Source organism: Sminthopsis crassicaudata, chromosome 2 (genome assembly GCF_048593235.1).
Source record: "Sminthopsis crassicaudata isolate SCR6 chromosome 2, ASM4859323v1, whole genome shotgun sequence".
Classification (NCBI taxonomy): Eukaryota; Metazoa; Chordata; class Mammalia; order Dasyuromorphia; family Dasyuridae; genus Sminthopsis; species Sminthopsis crassicaudata.
This window is the reverse complement of record NC_133618.1, coordinates 531,870,393-531,893,881: the sequence shown is the minus strand read 5'-3', so window position 1 is coordinate 531,893,881 and position 23,489 is coordinate 531,870,393. Positions and strand designations below refer to the sequence as shown.

At 34.9% G+C, this 23,489-nt stretch overlaps 1 protein-coding gene across 1 annotated transcript in view; it reads right to left on the bottom strand.

Annotated features, from left to right (window-relative positions):
* Positions 1–23,489, bottom strand: part of FAM81A (family with sequence similarity 81 member A) — a 100,026-nt gene that overhangs the window by 25,697 nt on the left and 50,840 nt on the right. Inside the window, exons 4-6 of the mRNA XM_074294654.1 lie at positions 16,172–16,290; positions 5,080–5,209; positions 2,569–2,675 (exon numbers count right to left, since the gene is read on the bottom strand). Coding sequence (XP_074150755.1) covers positions 2,569–2,675; positions 5,080–5,209; positions 16,172–16,290 — 356 coding nt within the window. The remainder of the gene's footprint in view (positions 1–2,568; positions 2,676–5,079; positions 5,210–16,171; positions 16,291–23,489) is intronic.

Genomic DNA, 23,489 nt, shown 5'->3' with positions numbered 1-23,489 from the left:
TGTGACTCTTGTTGATCCCCTTTGAGCAAGCAACTTTGTTTCTTACTCTTTTGTTGCTGGGAAAAGTTCCTGCATAAACTGGATGAGGGTGGTGACTCCATTTTAAGCTCTATATAAATTTGCTGAGAAAAGCTCACCTTTGCACTCTCTTGGGTTTTCCTTTTCCATGAGAAAGCAATAAATTCCTTTTTGCCTCTTCTAAAGCAAGTCTCTAATTAATTGGAAGGGCTACAGTGACCCTTACCACACACCACAAATACTTACAGGAGAATAGGATTCTGGATTTTGGATTCTAAGCCAGAGGAGAGATCTAAAGGAAGATTTGAGGTCAGAGGCACTCTTCCCCCCACCCCAAGACAAGAGATGATTACACTAATAAGCTATTATTAAAAGAAAAAGAAAAAAGAACCCAAGCATATAAAAATTGCTATGGGAATAAAGAAGACTGGGGGTTATTTTCAGAGAGCAAAACTAAAATAAAAAACCTCTCCTATCTCAAAGAGTAACATCAAATATTCACCAACCAAGAAGAATTTATAAAAGAACTTTAAAAAGACTTTAAAGAATAAGTAAGAGAGATTGAGGAAAAGCTAAAAAAAATCCAAGAAAAGAAAATATTATGAAAAGAAAGTCAACCAAGTAGAAAGGGAAATCCAAAATTTTAAGAAAGAAAATGACTCCTTGGAAACTAGAATTGGCAAGGGGAAGCCAGCAAAGTGATAAAAGACTAAGAAATAATTTTAAAAGAATGAAAAAATAGAAAACAATATGACACATTTCATAAGAAAAATAACATATTGGGAAGAGATCAAAAAGAGAAAACATTATAACTGGACTACAAAAAAGATTATCTTGTTATAATAATACAAGAAATAATTAAATTGTTCCAGAGTGTTAGGGCAAGACAGGAAAACAGAAAGAAAAAAAATCCACCACCTGAAAGAGATCTTATAAGAAAATCCTGCAGGAATATCAAAGCCAAATTCCCAAACCCCCAGATCATGGAGAAAATATTACAAGCAACAAGAAAAAAAATTAAATATGATACAATCACACAAGACCTACCAGCAGCTATATTCAAAGACTACAGGTCTTGGAACACTGTACGGGTTAAAAAGCCTCTAGAAGCAAGGAATGCAGTTCAAGGCATGTGGGAGGACCTGAGGGATGAGAGGTTCTGAGGAGCAAATGAGTCCTACATGGAGGTGGGGCATAGCCCCAAGAGGTGATGTCTGGTTCCAGGTACCAAGCCTCCCTCCTTAGTGCTCTCAAAGCCTAGCATGCCTCCCTCCTTCTTCTAGGGCCAATCCCATTATGCCAGGTTCCTAGAGGATCTCCTCCTTTCCCCCATATCATCAGTTGGGTATATATATGCTATCTAAGAATAAAGTTCTCTTTCACTTCACCCCTACCTCCTGGTGTTATAATTTTTTGTTTCATATTCTGAATCCTTTCTATGCACTACTGTGCACATAACAATGTTTTTTTTTCCTTTTTCCTATTTCTATTCAAGTATTAAATAAATAAATAAATATAAACACTAGAATGTATAAGGGAAAAAAAGAAATCCTTCTCTAAATCTAGCCAAGTAAATTTCTTTTTGTTAACATTAAACTGATCTATGAGTGTCTCATTTTGTTCCAATATAAAACTTGGACTATCAGGAGACTGGCCAAAGTCAAACGCCACCCAGAACACTGCCCTGTCTTTGTCTTCTTCAGAACACCCCTCTAGTATCATCTGGGTATTCATTAAAAATTTTCATCAATTCTCTTTTCTTTCTTCTCTTCCCTTTTTTTTACTAACAGTATCACTAACTGCCAACTTTCCTACCTCCCCAACTAGCACTCTTCAAATAAAAGCTGTCCCTTTTGTTAAATGACTGTATATGTAAATGTATGTACTATTCTGTATCTATAGTCTATCACTTCTTCTACAAGAAGTGAGGGACATGTTCATCATGAATCTTCCAGAGTTGTTACTGATCACTAAATTCATTAAAGTTCCTTAGTCTCTCAAAAATGTTAGCCTTTATGTTATTGTGATCACTATATAAAAAAGTTCTACTTCTATACTTTGCTCAGCATCAGTTCATACAAGTTTTCCCAAAATTCGCTGAATTTGTCCCTTCCATCATTTCTTATAATATAGTATACTCCATAATTCATAAAACATAATTTTGATCATTCCCCAATTGATAGATACTTCATTTCCAGCTTTTTACTAAAATAAAAAGTACAGTTATAAATACTTTTTATACATATGAATCCTTTCCCTCTTTATCTAATGTAAGAAGAATATTTCTACTAGCAAATGAGCACTTCTCTCCAAATGGGCTATACCATATTCTTGTAACTGTTAAAAAGAAATTTAAGAAGCAGATTTGGAGTTGTCATATATGAATAGCATAGCAATCAGGAATGAATAACTCTGCAGAAACTTACAAATGGCATCCACTTGATTCAACTATGCTCCTAGCAAAATATATTATATATAAGTACTTAATAAATGTTCTCTATATTGCAATGTCTAAACCAAGAAAAAAATGTTAGTATAATGGCTACTCACTTAATGTCCAAAAGATGAAGCTGATGGTTGCTATCTCTGTGAGTCATTTTCAGCTTTGTGCTTTGCTCTGATATTGACAGGTCAACTCTGCTTAAAAGCTGAGAAATCTGAAAAAAAAAGGAATTGACACTTTAAAATTATAAATGAGATCTTAGAATTATAGACTTAAATTAACAAGGAACTTAGAGGCCATTACCTATACAGACCTTTACAAAAAGTAACTTTAAGAAAGAGAAATTCAATAATTATATCAAGAATTTAAAAAGCAATCAATAATCTTGTTGAACATTTTTAGCTTTGTTACAAACTTCTACTAAAACCTTACTCACAATGCTCATCAAAGTGGGAAGGTAACAGAGTTCTTGAGATCTATGCTAGTGAAGTACATGATCTGGCAGATACTATCAAGATGGAAAAACTTTAAGGCCCAATAATAGGTTGTGGTCCATTGTCCTAGAATCAGCCCAAACACAATCAGATCACCTGAAGGTCAGCCTAGAAGTAAAAATTATCTGCGGCCAAGAAGGAGTCTCTTAGCATTCATGAAGGTCTTCTATCAAGTCATGGAAAATATTCCATATGTATTAATGGGGAAAAGACTCAAGAGAAAGAAGAGGAAGAGGAGGAAGAAGAGGAAAGAGAAGTATAGTCTTCCTCCTCATCTCTCCCCCTTATTCTGTCTTCTTCATCCTCCTTTTCCTCCCTCTTTATTGAGATCAGAAGTGCCTACTCCTAATACTGATTGACATAGAAGTTATAGCCTGTTTTCCCCCCCTCAAATCTGGGCTGTAAGACTTCTAATGAAGGAAAAGCCACTAAATACATAATATCATGTATTGCTATTTAAATTATACGTATTTATCTTTCTCTCCAACTAGATGTGAAATTTTGACAATGGAGATCACTTCTTAGACTTTTCTGTATTCCCTACTATACGTGGCACAGTACTATACACATAAAATATTAAATAACTATCTACTAGATGACTAAATTATTGTGAAAGTAGACCCAATCTTTTTGCTAGAAGGAACTACCATAAGTCACCATTACCATAGCCACAATTACACAACTGAGCTATAGTGAAAAAAGAGGAGATGGTTTCATTCATTTGCTATCCTATATCATCTCTTCCCATAGGTCCAAACCAATGACCCTACAGCTTTTTGACAACTACCTGGCTAGTAAAATGGACGTTTTGCTTCAGTCTTTGTACCATCTGTGTGACTGCAAATACTCCAATCTCTTGGCAGTTTCAATAATGTAACTGGAACAATTCTAATTGTAATGGCATCAACTATGTGGGCAGCCTTTCTGGCAAAAGTTCTGAATAGGCTCTCCTCAGGAGACAAGCAGTTCCAGGCTGCAGCAATAAACAACTTGTGAAAGGCTATAGCTTTCTTATTTTGTGCTTCGCTTGGATATTGATATGAATGGCCATGTTTAACAAAACTGACAAGGCAAGCCTTGAGATTTACCCACAGTAGCGCAGTGCCTGTGAAATAGTAGGTGCAATATAAATGCTTATTCTCCCATAATGAACAACGGAGCTTAACCACTTAACCATCTCTTTTCCTAGGAAAAAACATCTTTCTGCCTTGCTATTTGGAACCTATGTGACCACTTCTCTAAGATCCTTCCCCAGTCATTATAATTAAGTTAAGGCTCAGTGAAAAGACTGTAGAAGGCAAAGTAGTTCTATTCCCAGCCCATGCTGCCTTCCTCTTGGCTCTGCCAACTCAAACCCAAATTGGCTGGTGAAAAATGAGTTCATTTTAAAGTCTAATGAAGTCTGAAATAGAATCAATGAACCTGGGCAAATGCTTAGGTACATATATCAGCTAACCTCCATACTTTTAGAAGGTGACCTGGTGTGGACAAATGCCCAGGGAGAGGAATTTAAAGAATGGTAGTTTGGGATAGGAAGTGGGCTAATGGTGAGCAAGAGGAGTGAAAAAGAGGGGAAGAGGAATTCTTTAGTCTGGGTTTCTTGAAAGAAATTTGGCCTACCTTCATTACAGAAAATCCCTAGAAGGGATTAAGCTCATGCCCATGCTGGGGTAGATAAAAGTATTCACGATGTTCCTGAACTCAATTTGGCTTCTTAAGGTTTTAGGAATTAGAAGTTACCTGGGACTGAGCCAGATTTCTTAGAATAGACCATCTGGATCACTTACCACTAGGGTTGAACCACACTGCCAGACCACCCAATACACTTAGGAATTTGCCTAGATTCTTTTAAATACCTGTCACATGATAAAATCAACTGATTCATTTCATGTATGCAATATTTAAGCAAATCAGATAATATGAAAAACTACTCTGCTGATATATTCAAGATGACAAGGGGCAGTTTAAAGTAAAGAACAAACAATTCTTCTAGTTCTTCATAAAGTAGACCCAATATTAAAAAACAAAATAAAACTGACTCTTCTTCAAGAAACTATTAACCTCAAGGTATTTGTGCTAACTGCAAATCAACAATTTTAGAAAACTGTTTTTAAAATAACATACCTGTCCTTCTGCATCTTTGATTTTAGTTTCCAGAATAAGTTTGGCAGCCTGCTGTTCTTTGTTCAGGTGTTGAAGCCCTTCATATGTTGTTTTATGCTCTGCAGACAATCTAGCTATGCTAGCATCACACCTGTTCAGGTGAACACCAAAGTTAAAAACAATGAATATTAAAACAGTTGAACCAAAATTTTATTTAAAATATTATAAGATACATTGTTTCTATTAAAATAACCATATGTTCTGGCAATTTCCAAGGAAGACATCTAAGCTATAAACAAATATAAAAAGGGTCCAAATCTCTAATAGAGAAATGTAAAATATCATAGCTCTAAAGTTCTGTCTTATACCAATGATATTGGCAAAGATGACCAAAAAAAAGAAAATTACAATTGTAAGATGTGTTATAGAAAAATGTTAAGAACACTATTGGTAGAGTTGTGAATTAGTCCAATCATTCTGGAAAGCAGTTTGGAATTATGTTCCCAAAGTTAATAAATTATACATATTCTCTGACCTACTAATTATTATTACTAAGTCTACAAAATGAATAGATTTTTAAAAGAGAAAAAGGGCTCATGTCTACAAAAATATTATGGCAACTCTTTTTGCAGTAGCAAAAACTGGGAAACTATATAGGAATGGTTAAATAAATTATGGCATAGGCATGTAACAGAATATTATTACACCACAATAATGCAAAAATGAATGATTTCAAAGAAAAATGAGAAAATCTGATGTCAAATAATTAACAAAATTAATGAAAACCAAGAGGAACAATTTACACAAAGGCAATATTATAAAGAAAAACAACTTGGAAAGACCTGAAAACTCTAATCAATGCATTGACCAGCCATGATTCCAGAAGACTGAAGGTGAAACATGCTAATTACCTCTAACTAGTGACATGACAGACTCCAAAAACAGAATGGGATATATACATTTTTGGACGTGACCAATGTAGGAAACTGCTTTGCTTGACTAGACATGTTACAAGTGTTTTTCAACTTTTATTTTTTAATGGAGATAGGAAGGTGAGAAGAAGAGAAAATAAATGCTTGTTAAATTTTTTAATTTTAAATTTTGAATAATGTGTTCTACAAAGTTTTATTCTGAAGAAAGGAATTGAACAACTCTCTTCTGAATAAATGTATTAAATCCAAATAACAAAATTAAGCAGTGGAATTCTCAATTAGAATCAAGGATTCTTATTTTATTATCCCTACAAAAATTTTAAGAGCTTTAAATGTAAGATTCTAGCATGACCACACAATTTCTAATACTGCTGATTAGCTATATACTTCTTTGTAATTAAATGAATATTTTAAAAATTAATTTTAAACTATAAATAACAATGTTATGTCATGCTATCACATATACCTCACATGGTAGAACTGGAATGATGCTAGTGCTCTAACATTAGATCAGAATTTAATACATAGAGTATAAAATCAGATAGTCATCTAGGACAATATGGTATATATTATAGAGCTGTGGAATCTAAACCCATTTTACTTCTAAGTTTCTTTATGACTTTGGGCAAGTGAGTAACCTTCCTGAGCCTCACTGTCATGGTCCACAAAGAGAGCAATAGGACTAGAAGATGTCTTCCAGCTCAAAAGTTCTATAATTCTAAAATGGATTAGAGAGAGAAAGTAGATTTAAAACAAGATCTAGGAAAAGGTAGTTTTGTAATTCTACCCTAATCCTCTATGCTACTTTGGTTAAGATGTTATTAAATTTTCATTATATTTTAAAACTTATTTCTGCTCTTTTCCTATAGGAAAGATTTTATGGCAAATTCCTAAACAATTGTTTCTGAAGTCCACATTAATTCTCCCCTAGTATACTGCAATACCCTGCTAATTAGTCTCCCCCTGTCTTATTCCAACCCAAACCATCAGTCATACAGCTTCCAAAGTGATTTTACTAAAGTGAAGATCTGAGTCTCACTCCCCTCCTCAATAAACTCCAGTAACTTACTAGTATTGATTCTTCTGTTTGGAATTTAAAGTTATTTACAACCTAAACTCCAACTTACATTTTTAGTTTTTATCATGTGTTACTGCCCACTTCACGCACATTATGATCCCACCAAATTGGCCTTATCATTGTTTCTATGTGGCATTCTATCCAAGATTTTTGCATTGGTTGTCCCTCATATACATGGAATATAAACTCTTCCTTTACCAAGTCCCAGAATCCCTAGCTTCCTTCAACTCTCAGCTCAAACATAGTGATCTACTTGAAGCCTTTCCTAAGCCCCATGCCCTCATTCATCCCCATTCTGGGTATTTATGCCTTCCATCCAAAATTTTATTTTATTCACTTTCCTCTTCATTATTTGACTTTTAAGGCAGAAAAACAATATTCCATAGTTTCAATAAACATATTTATTTAAGAATTTACTATATGCTAGTTGGCACTGAGATAAGTGCTAGAAATAAAAAAAAATAAAAAAAAAAGATATAAAACAGTCCCTGCCCTCAAGGAATTCACAAGCTAATAGAGAGACAATTCATTAAAAAAAAAAGGTGAAAAGAAGGCAGTCACAAAGAAAAAGAGGTCACTTAGTGCCAGGACATGATAAAGTCCTGGGGTTAGGCTCTGAGGAAGTGAGTTTCAGAGCTGATTTTAAAATTGATTTCATCTTGGAGAATGATGTTTCTACAGATGATGAAGTATAGGAAAGTGTCAGGGAGGAAAATAATGAGGAGAGCTCTCTGGGGGCCTTTCTTGAATGGATGAGGATGGGGGGGGGGGCCTCCTAGATACCCACATCCAACCAGAAGGAGGGAGTGGAGAATGTTGAACATGGAATCAGGAAGATCAGGGTTCAAATTTCACCTCTGACATACTAGCTATGGGCAAATCACTTAATACTTCTAACTCTCAATTTATTTTTAGTACCTCCCTCACCTGAGACCATGTGGTATTATAGAGTTGGGTTAAAATCAGGAAGATCGAAGTCAGGAGATCTCTGACTAGCCAAGTCACTTATCCACTCAGGACTCTAGACCTCTCTTTAAGTACAGAACTTTCCAACTTGTGTCAGCGGAAAGTTTCCTCAAGCAGGAATTTCCTGTACCAATGAAAGCACAGGTCTAGTCCCATCCCCATCTCTCTCAAATGCTAGTTGTGTGCCTCAAGTTTTATAAAGCCAAGAGGTCACACAGAATGAAGATGAAAAAACCCAGTGAATAGAGCAGAAGCCAAAAATGAAAAAAGAGTGGTATAGGTAAGAAAATAGAGATAGCAAATGAAATATTGTGACACTTTTCAAGTGATAGATTGTATTCATCAATGAACTTTCTAAAAATTCTGAAGTTTTATAGCTTATGGATTATTTTTCACCAACTAAGTCTTGGATCCTTTTGCTAGACCAGAGATAGAGGCATTCTCTGACTTATTCACCAAAAACTATTCATTTAAAATATCATTTAGGAACTTTGACTTAATTTATTGATTAGTTGATATCCTTACTTAATTCAGAATCTTATCAGCTCTCCTTGCTAAACTTTAGTATTATAAGATGTAATTTATAATAAGATTATAACAATATAATAAGATGATAATAAGCATTCCAAATTTTCCCTGTGTTGGCCCTTTTTAACTGTTACAGATATCTATTTTCTGGCAGATTCATTTCTTAGGCTCAGTCATAAATAAACAGAGAGACTCCAATCTCTTTCCAAAAGAAAGATAAAAGTCTGAGAGCCAAGGATCTGTAAAGAGATTCCACTAGAATCTGGTACAGTTGATAAGCCCAAAACTAAAAAGATTTTGGCAAAGTTTTGCAGTGAAACTCTTTCTAATTGTTAAAGCCATGTTTTTAGGCATTTCCTGAATTGCTCATTTGTTTTAGAGATCTAAAGAATAGCTATAGTGAACATTCCTCAGCTCTTAGAATTTAGAAGAAAATAATTGGCTAACTTTGTTAGCTATATAGGAAGATTTTACATTTTAAGTCAACAGTGAATTAGGGAGAGAATCTAGAACTTAAAAATTTTAAAAACAAAAGTAAAACAATTTTGGTTTAGATATAACTGAAGAAAAATATTAAATAATAAATCAAATACTAAAGGAATATGATCCAAATATAAACAATTCTGCCTGATTTCCTATTTATCCATTTTAAATGTAATTGTGAAATGCATACCATAGGGAAATAGATTCAGAACTGAAAGGTATCTCAGATATCATCTAATCCAATGTGTTTCTTTTATATAATTTAATATTTACATAGCAAAAAAGTTCTTTAATTGAAATGGGTTAGGATTGATAGAACCACTTGATTTTATTTGAGTTTTATAATCCAGGATTAGTAAATTTAGTGATTTAAAGACTTCTGGAGATATGACAAATTTTCAGCTAACTAATCTTAAAGTCTCCTTGAAATTCAATCATGGAACTTGTTCACACTTTATAAAGAGATCACAGGGTAAATATATATATGTATATATATTTTTCCTTTTTCTGAGGCTGGTGTTAAGTGACTTGCCCAGGGTCACACAGCTAGGAAGTGTTAAGTGTCTGAGACCAGATATGAACTGGGGTCCTCCTGAATTCAAGGCTGGTGCTCTATCCACTGCGCCACCTAGCTGCCCCCAGTAAATATATTTTTACATGTAGTTTAATACCTTGTTAACATATTAATACTTCAATGCTTTTGGTGTCTACCCTTTGCTTTCTATGCTTAAAGAAAATGGAGAAAAACCAACTGATCAAAAACCAACAACCCTTCTCCTCTAACTCTACTACAGGAGGAAGATGAGATCAGATGGGAAGTGAATTGAGCACAGACAAGAATGAATCCTGTGTCCTATAATTCCAAACCCAGCATTCTTTCAACTATGCTATGTTGTCCTGAAAAGGAGTATGCCATCAAACAAAAAGGCTTAAGGACTTTAGTGTAAGGAGATTTTCATTCAAAGTCAATAAAAATCAAATAGCCTTTGATATATTATGATCTATAGCAACGCAGTATTTATTGCTTGATGAGTCAAAAAAAAAGCCCTCTTTGATGCCCTTCCATTAGTATTTTTTAAACCCTAGGTTCTGAAAAAAGTATTGAAAAAATTCACATGACTTCTGATATGGAGCTGTCTATCAAGTCTCTGAAAGACCTAGTAGTAGTAAAAAAAGGTTAAATACTTTTCTCTCTAAACTATGTATTGACAAATAGCTATAGAGAAATATAGATAGATTCTCTATCATCCCATTTTTAAATGAAGCCAAATATGATGGGGGTTGAGGTCCCTTTAAGATTCCTTTCTAATTGCTCAACCCATGGCTGACCTTGATTCACAAATCCTGGTCAAAGGCACCCTTTGAATATCGGGGCCTAGCCCCACTATCAGCTCAGCTTCCACCAGCCCTCACCTGATCTGAGCTAACCGAAAAGCCCGCCAAGAATTTAGGGGTACCGCCCATCATCTTCTAGGTATAAAAGAAATGAGCCAGAGCGCCCTCTGGGCAGGAACCCTCCCAGCCAACACATGGTATCCTTCCAGCCATGTAAGGGTTCCTGCCAGCCCAGTGGCCACCTCTGGCCCTGGCGTCTTTCTAACTGAACTTTACTTCCAAATTTCTACAATAAACCTTTTATTTATCAATCTAGGTTTTCGGGCCTGTAAATTCATTTTACAGGGGACACTGCGCCTCATGGGATTATCTATGCACCGAGAGAAATGGGATTCCCCCTTTCCTTTCCCTCATTAAATATACCTATTGAAGAAGCATGTTTAGTTTCAAGGACAAGATAAGACAGTGCCTGGCACATAAGAGGTACTTAATAAATATCTACTGACTGACTAATTGGTCTCTTAACTATGACAAAAGATTTGCAGGTATAAGAATAGTTTTAACTATAGTCCATAAAGTCATCTGCTAGCACCAATTGAAAGGGACAGTTTCATCTATCTAGGAGGCCAGCAGATCCACTTTCCTTATCCAAATATGAATTCAATAACAGATCCTGCACTATCACAGCTCTGGCCCAATGTAGCTGAAAAATTCTCCTTATTTTGGATGTATGTATAACAAGCAATTCTTCCCTGATGTTCTAGTATTCCATACAAAAAGCAATGAACTATATGTATATGTGTATAGCATCTACTAACTCTGTCATCTTGTTACTATGGTAGTTAGTATATTGTGACAAAAGCTTTAAGTTTCAGTCCATCCACCCCAAGGACCAAAGTAGAGGAAAGTTTGCCACTGATTCAGAAGGCTTTTTTGGATTTCTGCTCTTGCTATATCTTCTTGGCAAATATCTTTTCATAAAAACTAATTGATAAAAATTGGTTAAATGATACCAGAGCATTAATAAAGAGGAAATTATTGTGTGCAAAACAGATATTCAATAAGGCAAGAATAAAGATGAATAACAGTAAATTCATTGGTAAAATTTCTCTAATTAGCAAAAAAATTATCTTGGAAATTTATATAGACCTATATAAAAGATAAGTTCTTTTCTCTAGTTTTTCTGCTTCATTCGCTCTTTCAGATCAGAAAAAATAATAGTGTAAACAGGAAAAAATGGTTAATTCTTTCCTTGAAATTGAGGGACTTCCTTCTCAGAGAGAGCTAGTACAAACCAACAATGTATCATCAACAATTCTAAGTTCATCAATTTGGAAGTAGACCCAAATGACTATAAAACTGTGTATGCCTTTTATCTTGCAATGTCTACTAGATCTGTATCCCATAAACGAGGGAAAGGGACCCACATGTGCAAAAATGTTTATAGCAGCCCTTTTTGTAGTGGCAAGTAACTGAAAATGGAGTGAGTGGATGTCCATCAGTTGGGGAAAGGCTGAGTAAATCATAATATATGAATGCAAATAAGTATTATTGTTCTATAAAAAATGATAAGTAGGCTGACTTCAGAAAAGCCTGTAAATATCTACATGAACTGATGCTAAGTGAAGTGAACAAAACTAGGAGAGTGATGATCCACTCTAATGGACTTGGCTCTTTTCAACAATGTAGTGATTCAAGGCAACTCCAACAGACTTGTGAAGGAGAGGGTCATCTGTACCCAGAGAGAAAACTACAAAGACTAAATGAGGAGCAAAGAATAGTTTTTTCACCTTTTGTTGTTGTTATTGTTTGTTTGCTTGAGGTTTTTTTCTTTCTCATATTTTCCCCTTTTGATCTGATTTTTCTTGTGTAACAATGATGAATATGGAAATATGCTTTGGAAGAATTATACATTTAACCTATATCAGATTGTTTGCTTGAGGAAGGGAAAAAGGAGGACAGAGGGAGAAAAAATTGGAATACAAGGTGTTGCAAAAGTAAATATTGAAAACTATCTTTGCATGTATTTGGAAAAGTAAAATACTATTTTAAAAGTAATAAATTTTAAGGACAGCTAGTTGGTATAATGGATAGAGCACTAGCCCTGAAGTCAGGAGGACCTGAGTTCAAATGTGGCCTCAGACACTTAACACTTACTGGCTGAGTGACCCTCGGCAAATCAACCCCAACTACCTCAGCAAAAAAAAAAAAATTGAAAAAATAATAAATTTTAAAGTTAAAAAAATTTCTAAGTTTATGTCAGAAAATGAGTATAAGGCATGGTAGCAATGCATAAGGAGATATGGTTATAAGGAATCTCAGTGCTCATAAACACACACAAAAAAATAAAGTTGTCCCTTAAAAACAAAACAAGAGAAACCAAAATTATATTAAGCACTGATTAATATTAGAGATCTAGTCAGAGATACATTGTCCCTAGGTATTTAAATTTCTTTAAACTTTGTAGCAATTATGTTTCATTTTCTTATGTTTAATCTTATGCTGTTAAAATTCCATGTAAAATTTCATGTAAAAAATGTTACTGTATCATGTTCTGATCTATTCTCTTATTTGCCCTTCAAGTAAAGTAAAACAATTGGTCTATGTAATTCAAAGTCAGATAAAGGTCCTGACACCCCAAACCAGTTAAATTATGATGAATATCATTGTCTCTTTAAAATTGGAATCAGGTTGAAAGTGAATTGAAAAACTGCTAGAGATACCATTATTTATCAGCTAATATGTAGATTTAGATATCTATGAAAATGTTATTTAAATAAGATCTGACTTTAAAATACAGGGATATAGGAAAGAAATACAATCAGATTGAAGAAAATCTACTTTCTAGATCACTTATAGGAAAGTCATACCAGTAAACAAGGAATATATATAATATAAATATGAGCAATGAAACTGGTTTCTATATGTGTAGGAATGATCTCGTTACTTTAAAGATATGATTTGTGGATAGACATGATTTTTTTCCTCATGAAAGGCCTCATGAAAAAGAAAGGCTGACTTCTGAAGAAAAAGCACCAATCACTTTGAAAAATGACAATGATGATCATGAATAGCTCGTCTGATGAGGAACTCTACCAAAAGACTAAAACTACAAATCCTAGAGTCTTGCAGAATTTTAGAAAGATGAATTGGTCACTGACACAGTGTTACAAGGAGTCAACGTTAAGATTTGTATTCTACATTCTTCCAAAAGGATACAAATCAAGTTAAAGATTAAAACTATGTAGCTGAAGGAAATAGAGGAAACAGACATTTTCAACCACTAATCAACCATGTTTATATATATTATATATTATGTTATAATACATATATATAATATGTTTCAGACATTGTGCTAAACACTTAGATTAAAAAAAAAAAAAAAAAAAAAGCAAAAATCCAGTCCCTGATCTCAAGAAGTTTACAGTCTAATGAGGAAAGAACAAACTCAGGCAAAAAACAATACTTGGTTAATAATATTTATAAATAAAAAGCAGAATGGTACATGTAAATGAGCCCTGAAGTTGGAGTTCAAGGGTCTGGGTTCTACATCCATCTCTAGTACATACTATCTATTTAATGCAATCATTCTTCCTCTCTAGTCTTCAGTTTCTTCAATTGTAAAATGAGCAGGGTTAGATTTGAAAATCTCAAGTCCCTATCTCTAATTCTATCATTCTATCATTCCAGCTATTATTTGTGCTTCTTCTTTAGTATAATTTTCTCTAAAGGAAATGAATATTCAATTTTACCTTAAATTAGTTGATATCAACTCTAAGCAACTATATTAAGTCAAAATAAATGTCTAAATTTTTTTTTCTTTTTGCTGATGCAATTGGGGTTAAGTGATTTGTCCAGGGTTACACAGCTTTAGGAAGTGTTAAATGTCTGAGACAAGATTTGAACTCAGGTCCTCCTGACTTTAGGGTTAGTACTCAGCTGCCCCATAAATGACATTTTAAAAAAAAATTAAGTGGTAGCATATTCAATAAGTGGAATTTTTTGGAAAAAAATTATTTGTGCTTTCAGCAAATATGAATTTCTACAAAATGTGAGTGCCAGTTTGTCTATCAATTCTATTATTTAGAAAAGGGCAGGTAAGCTATATTGTGAAATATTAATTTTGATAGCAGAACAGCCTATACTTTGAAAATATGCCCTTTTCCATATCATTTCAACATTAGTGTCAAAGTCAAAACTGTCCCAAAAATGTTTTCACTAGAGTCTTTATAATTGTATCTGCATTAGCATTATAAGGAATCTTTGTTTTCAAGAGTACTAAGAAAGGGCTTCATCATAGAGTTTAAAAAAAATTTAAAGGTGCTAGGTGGTGCAGTGGATCTCAGAGCATCAACCCTGAATTCAAGAGGACCTGAGGTCAAATCTGACCACAGACATTTAACACTCCCTGTCTGTGTGTGACCCTGGACAAGTCACTTAACCTCGATTACTTCGGAAAAAAAAAAAAACCAACACACACACACACACACACACACACACACACACACAAATATATATATATATATATATATATATATATATATATATATATATCTCCCCTGACATTATCATACCCCTCCGTAGGTTCTCACCACCTCCTACTTGAACTTCTGAAACAACCTGCTGGTGAGCTAGCTTGTCTCAAGTCTCTCCCCACTCCACTCCATCTTCCATTCAGTCATGAAAGTGATTTTCCTAAAATGCAGGTCCAACCATGTCATCTTTCTATTCATTAAAATTCAATGGCTGCCTGTGCTTCCAAAATCAAATCAAATACAAAATTTTCTGTTTGATATTCAAAGTCCTTCATATCCAAGCCCTCTCCTATTGTGTAGAGGGCCACAGATAATGGGGAACCCTGGGTGATGTATAAGACCCTTTAGCCCAGTGGAACCCTACGACGGTGCCTGGGTTGGCTCCCCATACCCCAAAGGCATCTGGGACTTTCTGAAAAGTCAGGGAGCCTGACAACTTGTGTTGTGGTTGAAGCAGGGATACTAAGTTCAAAGATACTACACACACCAGTAAGCCGCTTATGTGACCCCCGTGCACAGTATCCTATAGTTGGCACATGCCTAGTATAGTTAGTGCATGTGAAATGTGCTATAGTGATGCAAGTATATTAGGGTATTTAAGGCTGAGAGAACCTGAAATAAGCAAACTCCATGTCTGACCATCCACATGAGTTCCACTCCCTTCACTTCTCACCCATGATCAGGATTCGGGCCAGTACCAAAGTTCTCCAGTGATCAGATCCCACCTTTTACAGGAAGTCTTCCCTAACTTCTCATAATTCTAATGCTTTCCTCTCTTAATTACTTCTCATTTATCCAGTATATAGCTTGGATGCACATTGTCTATCTGAATGTCTCCTTCAATAAACCATGAGTTTCTCAATGAGAAGTTGTTTGTCTATTTTTGTACAGGCTTAGCACAGGTCCTGGCACATAGTAAGTGCTTAATAAATGTTTAGTGACTGAGTAGGACTTCCTTCAATAGTTGGAGATACTTTGAACAGACTCTAAGAATTCTTCATTAATCTGTTAACCAAGGAAAGGGTAACTTGTACATTTGTTCATCAACTCCAAACAATGAACTCTGAGGAAACTCCTTAGTTAACATAACCACAGTTTCAACCAAAAAATTCTACTTTTTATTCCCATTCTGTATAATCAACTTACAGTGGTCCCCAAGAAGCTTGTAGTATTAGATCTTGAAAATGTAGCTAATATGAAATATGTTTTAAAATAACTGTTTACTAAAATAAATATACCAAGTCCTGAAGCTTTACCTTGCTACTCTTCCCCGAAGATCTCCCAAACCAGAGAGTTGACGCATCTCCAGACTCTTTAAGGCAGAATTTGTTCCATGGCTAATGTTATCCCTGGCACGTATCTGTTCTTGTAAGACCTATGTGCAACAAGAAAATACCAAAAAAAATCACTTGGATTTGTAGGAAAAAACTTTAAAATTTCTGATATATATATATATATATAAAATGATAGTAATTTAAAAATTAATCCCTTTTCCCTCTTTCCTCTCTCACTTTGATGGTACAACATGTACAGTCTTTTCACAAAGCAGGGCTCTTCTAATCAGATCTAATTGCAAAGAAATCTATTCCAAAAATAAGTCTTTATATACTAAATATACTAATATATATTTAAAAACCTAAATATACTTAAGTACAAATGTGTTTTGGTTTAGTTTTAAAGTTGATAGAAATAAGCTCTGTATGAGTTATAAGCATTTTTAAATGAGCAATATATATGCATACATAAACATATAGGGATATATAGGCTAACTATAGGATCAAGTTGGACAAACTAGGATTTGGTCAAGTACAGTTTATATATTCTGTTGAACTATCAATCTAAAATCCAGATAGAAACAAGAATATCAGACTGTGACATATATATGCACAGCATAGCTGCATGATACTATACACCATACAGAAGGCAGGAGCCTTACCTTCCATAGGTTTTGTGTCCAATAAACCCTTGTTCCAGTAGCATTAAAAGGAACTTCTTTCTAAGAATGGGTAATGAAATGGGTATTACCCAGGGTCTGACCTTCTAAAGCTTAGAAATAACCAGAGACAATATGGGTAATACATCTCTGTAAAATTTAAAATTTATTGTATTATTATCTTTAAAATTTTCAAGAAGGTAATTGATTGAAGCCAACTGGACAATGAATAATTTGATAATACAGTTATTAATACAGAATACCTTGATAATGAAAGACAAAAGTAATGTACATAATATGAAAATAGGTCATACAAAAAAATTTTTACATTGGAATGTAATTCAAAAAACACTAAACATTAATCTATGCAACACACTGATTAGAAATGAGGGACATAAAGATGACAAAACACATGCCCTCAATAATTTTACAATCTAGTAAGAAAACTATATACACAAATAAGTATAAGACATAAAGTGCGAAAGGCAAGAATAAGGCCAAGCAAAGTGATATAAAAAATTTGAGGAGGGAAGACATCATATCCCTTTCAACCCTCTCCACTGCTAACTTCCCACCAACTCATAGCACTAAGTGGGAGTGGAATATGGCTTACCTCTACCACTTTCTTTCAAGTTCAATGAAATCTACTGCCACCCTCTCCCCATCATTTATCAAACTCAAGGTCATTTTTCTTTTCCTGTTTCTTCAGTACTCTGTCTTCCTTTCTATTCTATTCTCCAAAATCATTATCAAAGATTTCACTTTCTATGTTGAAAATGCCTCTGAAATTATATAACTATATAATTCATCAATCTCCCTAACAACTACTTCTCTTTCACCCCATATTAGTTTCAAGCTTACCTCTCCTGAGAAAGGCCCATTTAGGCTTTTTTTTAATCTTTGTATTTGTGGCATCTAGCACAGGACTTTATACTAGCTACTTAATAACACTGCTGAAATGGCCTGAATTTGAATCTTCAACCTTATAACTTTCAAGATAATAAATTTTTAAATTCTATTTTCTGATCATAATGTTCTATCCTTTACCTCTCCATCTCTCTCACTCACACTAAATGTATACAATTACCCTCACCATAGTTTGATTCCTTCACACTTTCTTATTCTTTGAATCTACTTTGGCTTCACTTGTCTCCAGTACCATCTTTTTCCCATGATTGTACACTTCAATGATTCACCAGCCATTACCCTAGAATCCTTCAATCTGATCTTCTTCTATCCCCAGTGAATGAATTCTAATTTTTCTGCTAACCCCATCTTCCAATCTCTCTGTTGTTTGTCCAGGAGGGATGAGTATCACTGGAGAAAGTCATAAAATTGAGTTAGTTTCATCCTCAAAGAATTCAAGAAAATGGTACCTTGGTACTTATAGTTCATTGGTTTCAGAAGGCACAAGTGGAGAAAAGGAGTACAAAAGACTACATCTTCAGTCTGCAGCTTAACCAACCCTCCCCACCCAATTCCTCAAAGGGGCAAGTGGAGCTTCCAGCTACAGAGAAACAAGCCAGTCTGTCTAGCTGAGAACTCTTCCTTCTTGACCCAAGTCACTTTCTGAGAGTAACAGTAATCTTTATACTCTCCTCCTACCCTACACCATCCAAGCTTCCTTGGAGGAGAGGGGGAAGAGGGTGGATATGAAGGGAGAAGCTATGATCCTGCACTTTCTACCACCCAGGGCTCTGGCAGCCACCTAGGCCCTCCTGGGTTCTCCACAACACCACCTAGACCTGGGCTTCCACTGCTGCTGCTCATGTCAACACTGCTACTCCTGCTCCTGCTGCTTTTCTTCCTGTTAAGCACGTCAGCCTCTCCAAATTCCCTGTTTTAGGAGCCAGGAAATTATATGCTCCAGCCACATCATCCTGTGGGAACTGACCTGTCCCCTAAGGCATACAACCTCTGCATCATGAGTTCCAACCTAACAATAATATACACCACAGCCTTTGCTGGGGAAGAGCTGTCTACAACCAAGGGCAATAGCAGCAGATGCAGGGGCTGGGTAATATGCCTGGCCAACTTCCCATTTCTATTGCTCATCAAAGATCTGCATTTCATTTTTTAAGTATAAGGAGAGCTGAACAAATATCAAGTGCTGAAGCATTTTTTCCCTCTTCAAAATGGATCAAATAATGAATTCAACAAATATATCAATGAGTGCCAAGGTACCGTCATACTTGGTTTCAGTTGTACCTAAACTATTATTCAAAAATCCTTCAATTCTATCTTCATCTAATTTCACAACTTTTCATTTCTTCTTTCATCACAGTTTTTCCCTATATGTACATCAGATTATACAGCCATCCCTTTTTCTGAGGTAACTGAGTCCACCTGATATATAAATTCACTGAGCTCCCCTCCACTATTCCTCAAACTTTCTCAGCAGTAACATCTTTACCTCCTTCATTTCAATGGTCATACTCTAATTCCTCTACTAATACCAACAATTTCTTTACCTTGTTCCAGCAGTCATTCTTCCGCATGAACCTTTAACCTCTCCTTCAGCTCTAGCTCCAACCCAACCTCCTAAAGATATGCTCAGTTCCAAATTCTTAAAAAAAAAACAAAAAAACTTTTCCCTTGACATTTCTCTCCCATATCTTTACCTGTACTACTACTAAATTTCTAGAAAAAAGAATACCTTCATTTTGTTCTCCTTAACCCTTTACAATCAAATTTCAACTCCTACCACTCCACTTAGAGAAGTACAAATAACCACATGTAATCAAATACTAAATCCAAATCTAATCTAATCACCAAATCCAAGAGTTGTTTTTTTTTAGTCCTTATTTTTTTCAAGCTGTCTACAGCCTTTGACTCTACTGACAACCCCTCTCCTAGCAGCATATACTTCCCTTTTCTTGGTTCTCCAATTTCTCCTCCAACTCCTAAATGTTCCTCTTCTTTATAGATTCCTTATCTTCTGCAAGGCTTCTTAATGTGAGTTTTTCTCAAGAATCTGTCCTTAGCCCTCTTCTCTTGTTCCACTCATTCATGGCAATCTCATTCAATTTTGTAGTTTAAAAATAACTACAAAATTTATATTTCCAGAACTAAGTCTTATTTTTGAGCTCTAGAACTATGGTACTTTCTAAGAGATTTCTTTAACTGGTTATGCTATAGCTAATCAAATTCAACATATCTAAACCAAGCTCATTAACCTTCCACTTCTTTCTAATTTCAGTATTTCTTTGTGGCATTACCATTCGTGAAGTCTCTCATATTTCTAAGCATATTACCTCTGATTTTTCTTTCTCTCTTATGTCTGTTTTCAATCAATTACCAGGTCCTGTTATGTCCTACTTTCTAGAGTTCCCAAGTTGGGGTGACAAAACATGCTATTGCTTTCTAGAGCCCTTATGCCAGGGTGATTAAAATATACCATCCTAGTGGAGAAGTGATGAGGCAGGACTCCTGAGGATGGTGGAAAAATGGAGTCCGTTTCATTACAAGATCATTTCCTCCTTTATATCCTCATATCCTTAAGTAACACAAACACTAGGCATGTGCCAAATATATACTGCCCATGTGGGACCACATAAACAACTTGCTATTGTAAGTAGTCTGCCACCTGGTATCACTCTTCCACCTGGTATCTGGTATCACTCTGCTTCAATAACACCACAGGTTGTCACCACCCCCTGACTTCTCAGAAAGGCAAAGAGTCCTCAGGGGAGATGGGGAGACAAACCAGACATTGTAGTAAGTTCCCTCTGGGCGGAAGGGTCTTATACTTCACCCAGAGTTCTCCCACTGACTGTGACCCTCTACAGGGTCCTATCATCCCACTTCCAAAACATCATTTATATCTGTCTCCTCATTTATAAAAACACTACCTTCATCCTAATATATAGATCATTATTAACATTCATCTGGACAACTGCCTTTTTAAAAGACTTCACATCTTCTCTCTGTGCCTCTAATCCATCCTTCATACTGTTGTAAGAAAAATCAAATTTTTGCATAGCTCTACTCATATCATATTTCTACTCAAAAATCTCCAGTGGCTCCCCATAATAAACCAAGTTCAAGCTTCTTTAGCTGGGACTCTGGTTCCTGTACAATTGTAGGTATCATCCTATCTTTCTAAAGTATCTTATTTCTCCCCTTTACTGTACAACCAAACTGGATTACTACCCTGATCCCTGAACATGTGTTCTACTGTCATAACTCCTTTCTCTGATTGTTTTTTATGCCTCAATTGCCCTTCTGTCCCCTTTTTGACTAACAAATTCCTATCAATCCTTTGTAGACCCAAGTGAAATACCATCTATGGAAGTCTTCCCCATTTCCCCCTGAGTAGATATTATTCTTTTCTGTCTGATTTTACATAGAACTGCCCAGCTTTATACTGCATGTATCATATGTTACTACAGATATCTATATTGTGTTATTTCCCTATTGGATTCTAAATATGCATATTTGTGAAAGAACTTGTTGCCTATAGCTAAGTAGTTGGGAGGGAGAAGATATATAAAGGAAAGTACCTTTGAGATAGGCCATTGTCTCCCTCTTTTAGAATTTAGAACTATTTTGCACTATTTTGTATAGTAATGTGCTATACTTTATCATCCTCAAGGTCTCTAGTCTAACGATTCTATTGGATGTGATAATTAACCATGGTTATTGCTGATATTGTTATCTGCCACCATCACCAAGTAAAACTGGTCTCTAATCCCATTTCTTTCATAAAAGAGTAATGATAGAACAAGGATTCAAAGAGGATAGCCATGTGAATGGATTAATAGGAGCAGACATGTCAGCTTTAAGTTACAATTATATTTTACTGTTCTAGTGTCTTTTTCCCAAAAACATTAAGAAAATAAAAATGCAAACAAGAGATACCCATATGTAAATGCAGAAGTAACTTGACCCTTATATGTTGCCCTGCCTTCATAGAGCTAGATAAAGGAAAAAACAGCAGCTGGCAAAGTAGTGGAAGCCAAAAATACATATTAAAGTATATACTGCCTCTATTACTTCTAATACTATATGGATAAGGAACTTCATCAAAAGATAGTTTACCTCATATCTACACAAATAATTTTTTAAAAATCCTAGTGAATGCATGATGAAACAAATTTTCATCTCTATTTTTTAAAAAACCGCATTGTTAAGTGAGTTTTTATAGGGTAAATTTCTTTTTTTTTTTACTAGATACTCTGTGAAAAGATAAAGTTCACAAGGTCAAATCATTGGCAGGCTCAACTAAGACAATACTGATAAAGAGCTTTGGAAAGTTTAAATCATAATATTATTTTCATTATTTATTATTGTTATTAATAAAAAGTAATCTTCTGGGGAGTATTTAATATATAACCTAACCATCACCAATCAAATAAGAAGTCAAATCAGAAAACAGGTCTAAGTTATCTCCACAAAAAAAAAAAAAAAAAAAAAAAAGCAGCAAACACAAAAGTAAAATTATAGAAGTAAACTTGTGAAAAAAGTAGCTGACATTTTTTAAAAATTTGTGTTTTTCACATGTAAAATGTATGAGATTGCCTGTCACTGGGGGGAGGGAGTGGAGGGAAGGGGGGAATAATTTGGAAAAATGAATACAAGGGATAATATTATTTTAAAAATTACTCATGCATAAATACTGTGGGAAAAAATTCTAAATAAATAAATTTTTAAAAAAATTTGTGTTTTTACACATCCGTTTTTTAACACTTTGATATATGAATTCCCTCTCCCTTCCTGACCCTCTCTTTTCACTGAAAAGGCAAGGAATGTGACATCAATTATACATGTAAAATAATGAAAAACAGTTCCATATTTGTTGTTAAGTTGTTTCAGTCATGTCTGACTCTTCATGACCCTATTTGGGGTTTAAAAGACAAAGATGCTAGAGTAGTTTGCCACTTTCTCTCATTTGTATTCATTACATTCTCTAGTTCATTTTACAGATGAGGAAACGAGGAAAACAGGGTTAAGTGACTTGCCCAGAATCATACAGCTAGGAAGAATCTGAGGACAGCTTTGAACTCAGGAAGATTGAAGTCAGGAAGAGTCTTCCTGACTCTAGGTCCAACATTTTAAATACTGCACCACTAGCTATCCCACACTGGACATTTTGAAAGGAAAAAAAGCAAAAACAATTCCAATAAACTTGTAATGGAGAGAGCCACCTGCATCCAGGAAGAGGACTATGGGGACTGAATGTGGATCACAATGTAGTATTTTCATCTTTTTTGCTGTCTGTTTGCATTTTGTTTTCTTTCTCATTTTTTTCTTTTTTGATATGATTTTTCTTGTATAGCATGATAAATGTGGAAATACGTATGGAAGAATTGCACATGTTTAACATATGTTGATTTGCTGTCTAGGAAAGGGGTGGGGGAAAGAAAGGAGGAAAATTTGAAACATAATGTTTTGTGAGGGTGGATGCTGAAAACTATCTTTGCATGTATTTTGAAACTAAAAAGCTATTATTTTTTAAAAGGCAAGAAAAATAAAGAAAGAGAAAAAATTATGCTTCAATCTGCACATAGACTATATCAGTTCTCTCTGGAGTAGATAGCATTTTTTCATCATCAAGTTCACCAGAATTGGGGAAGCTAGGTGGTGAAATGGTTAGAGCACCAGCCCTGAAGTCAATAGGACCTGAGTTCAAATCTGACCTC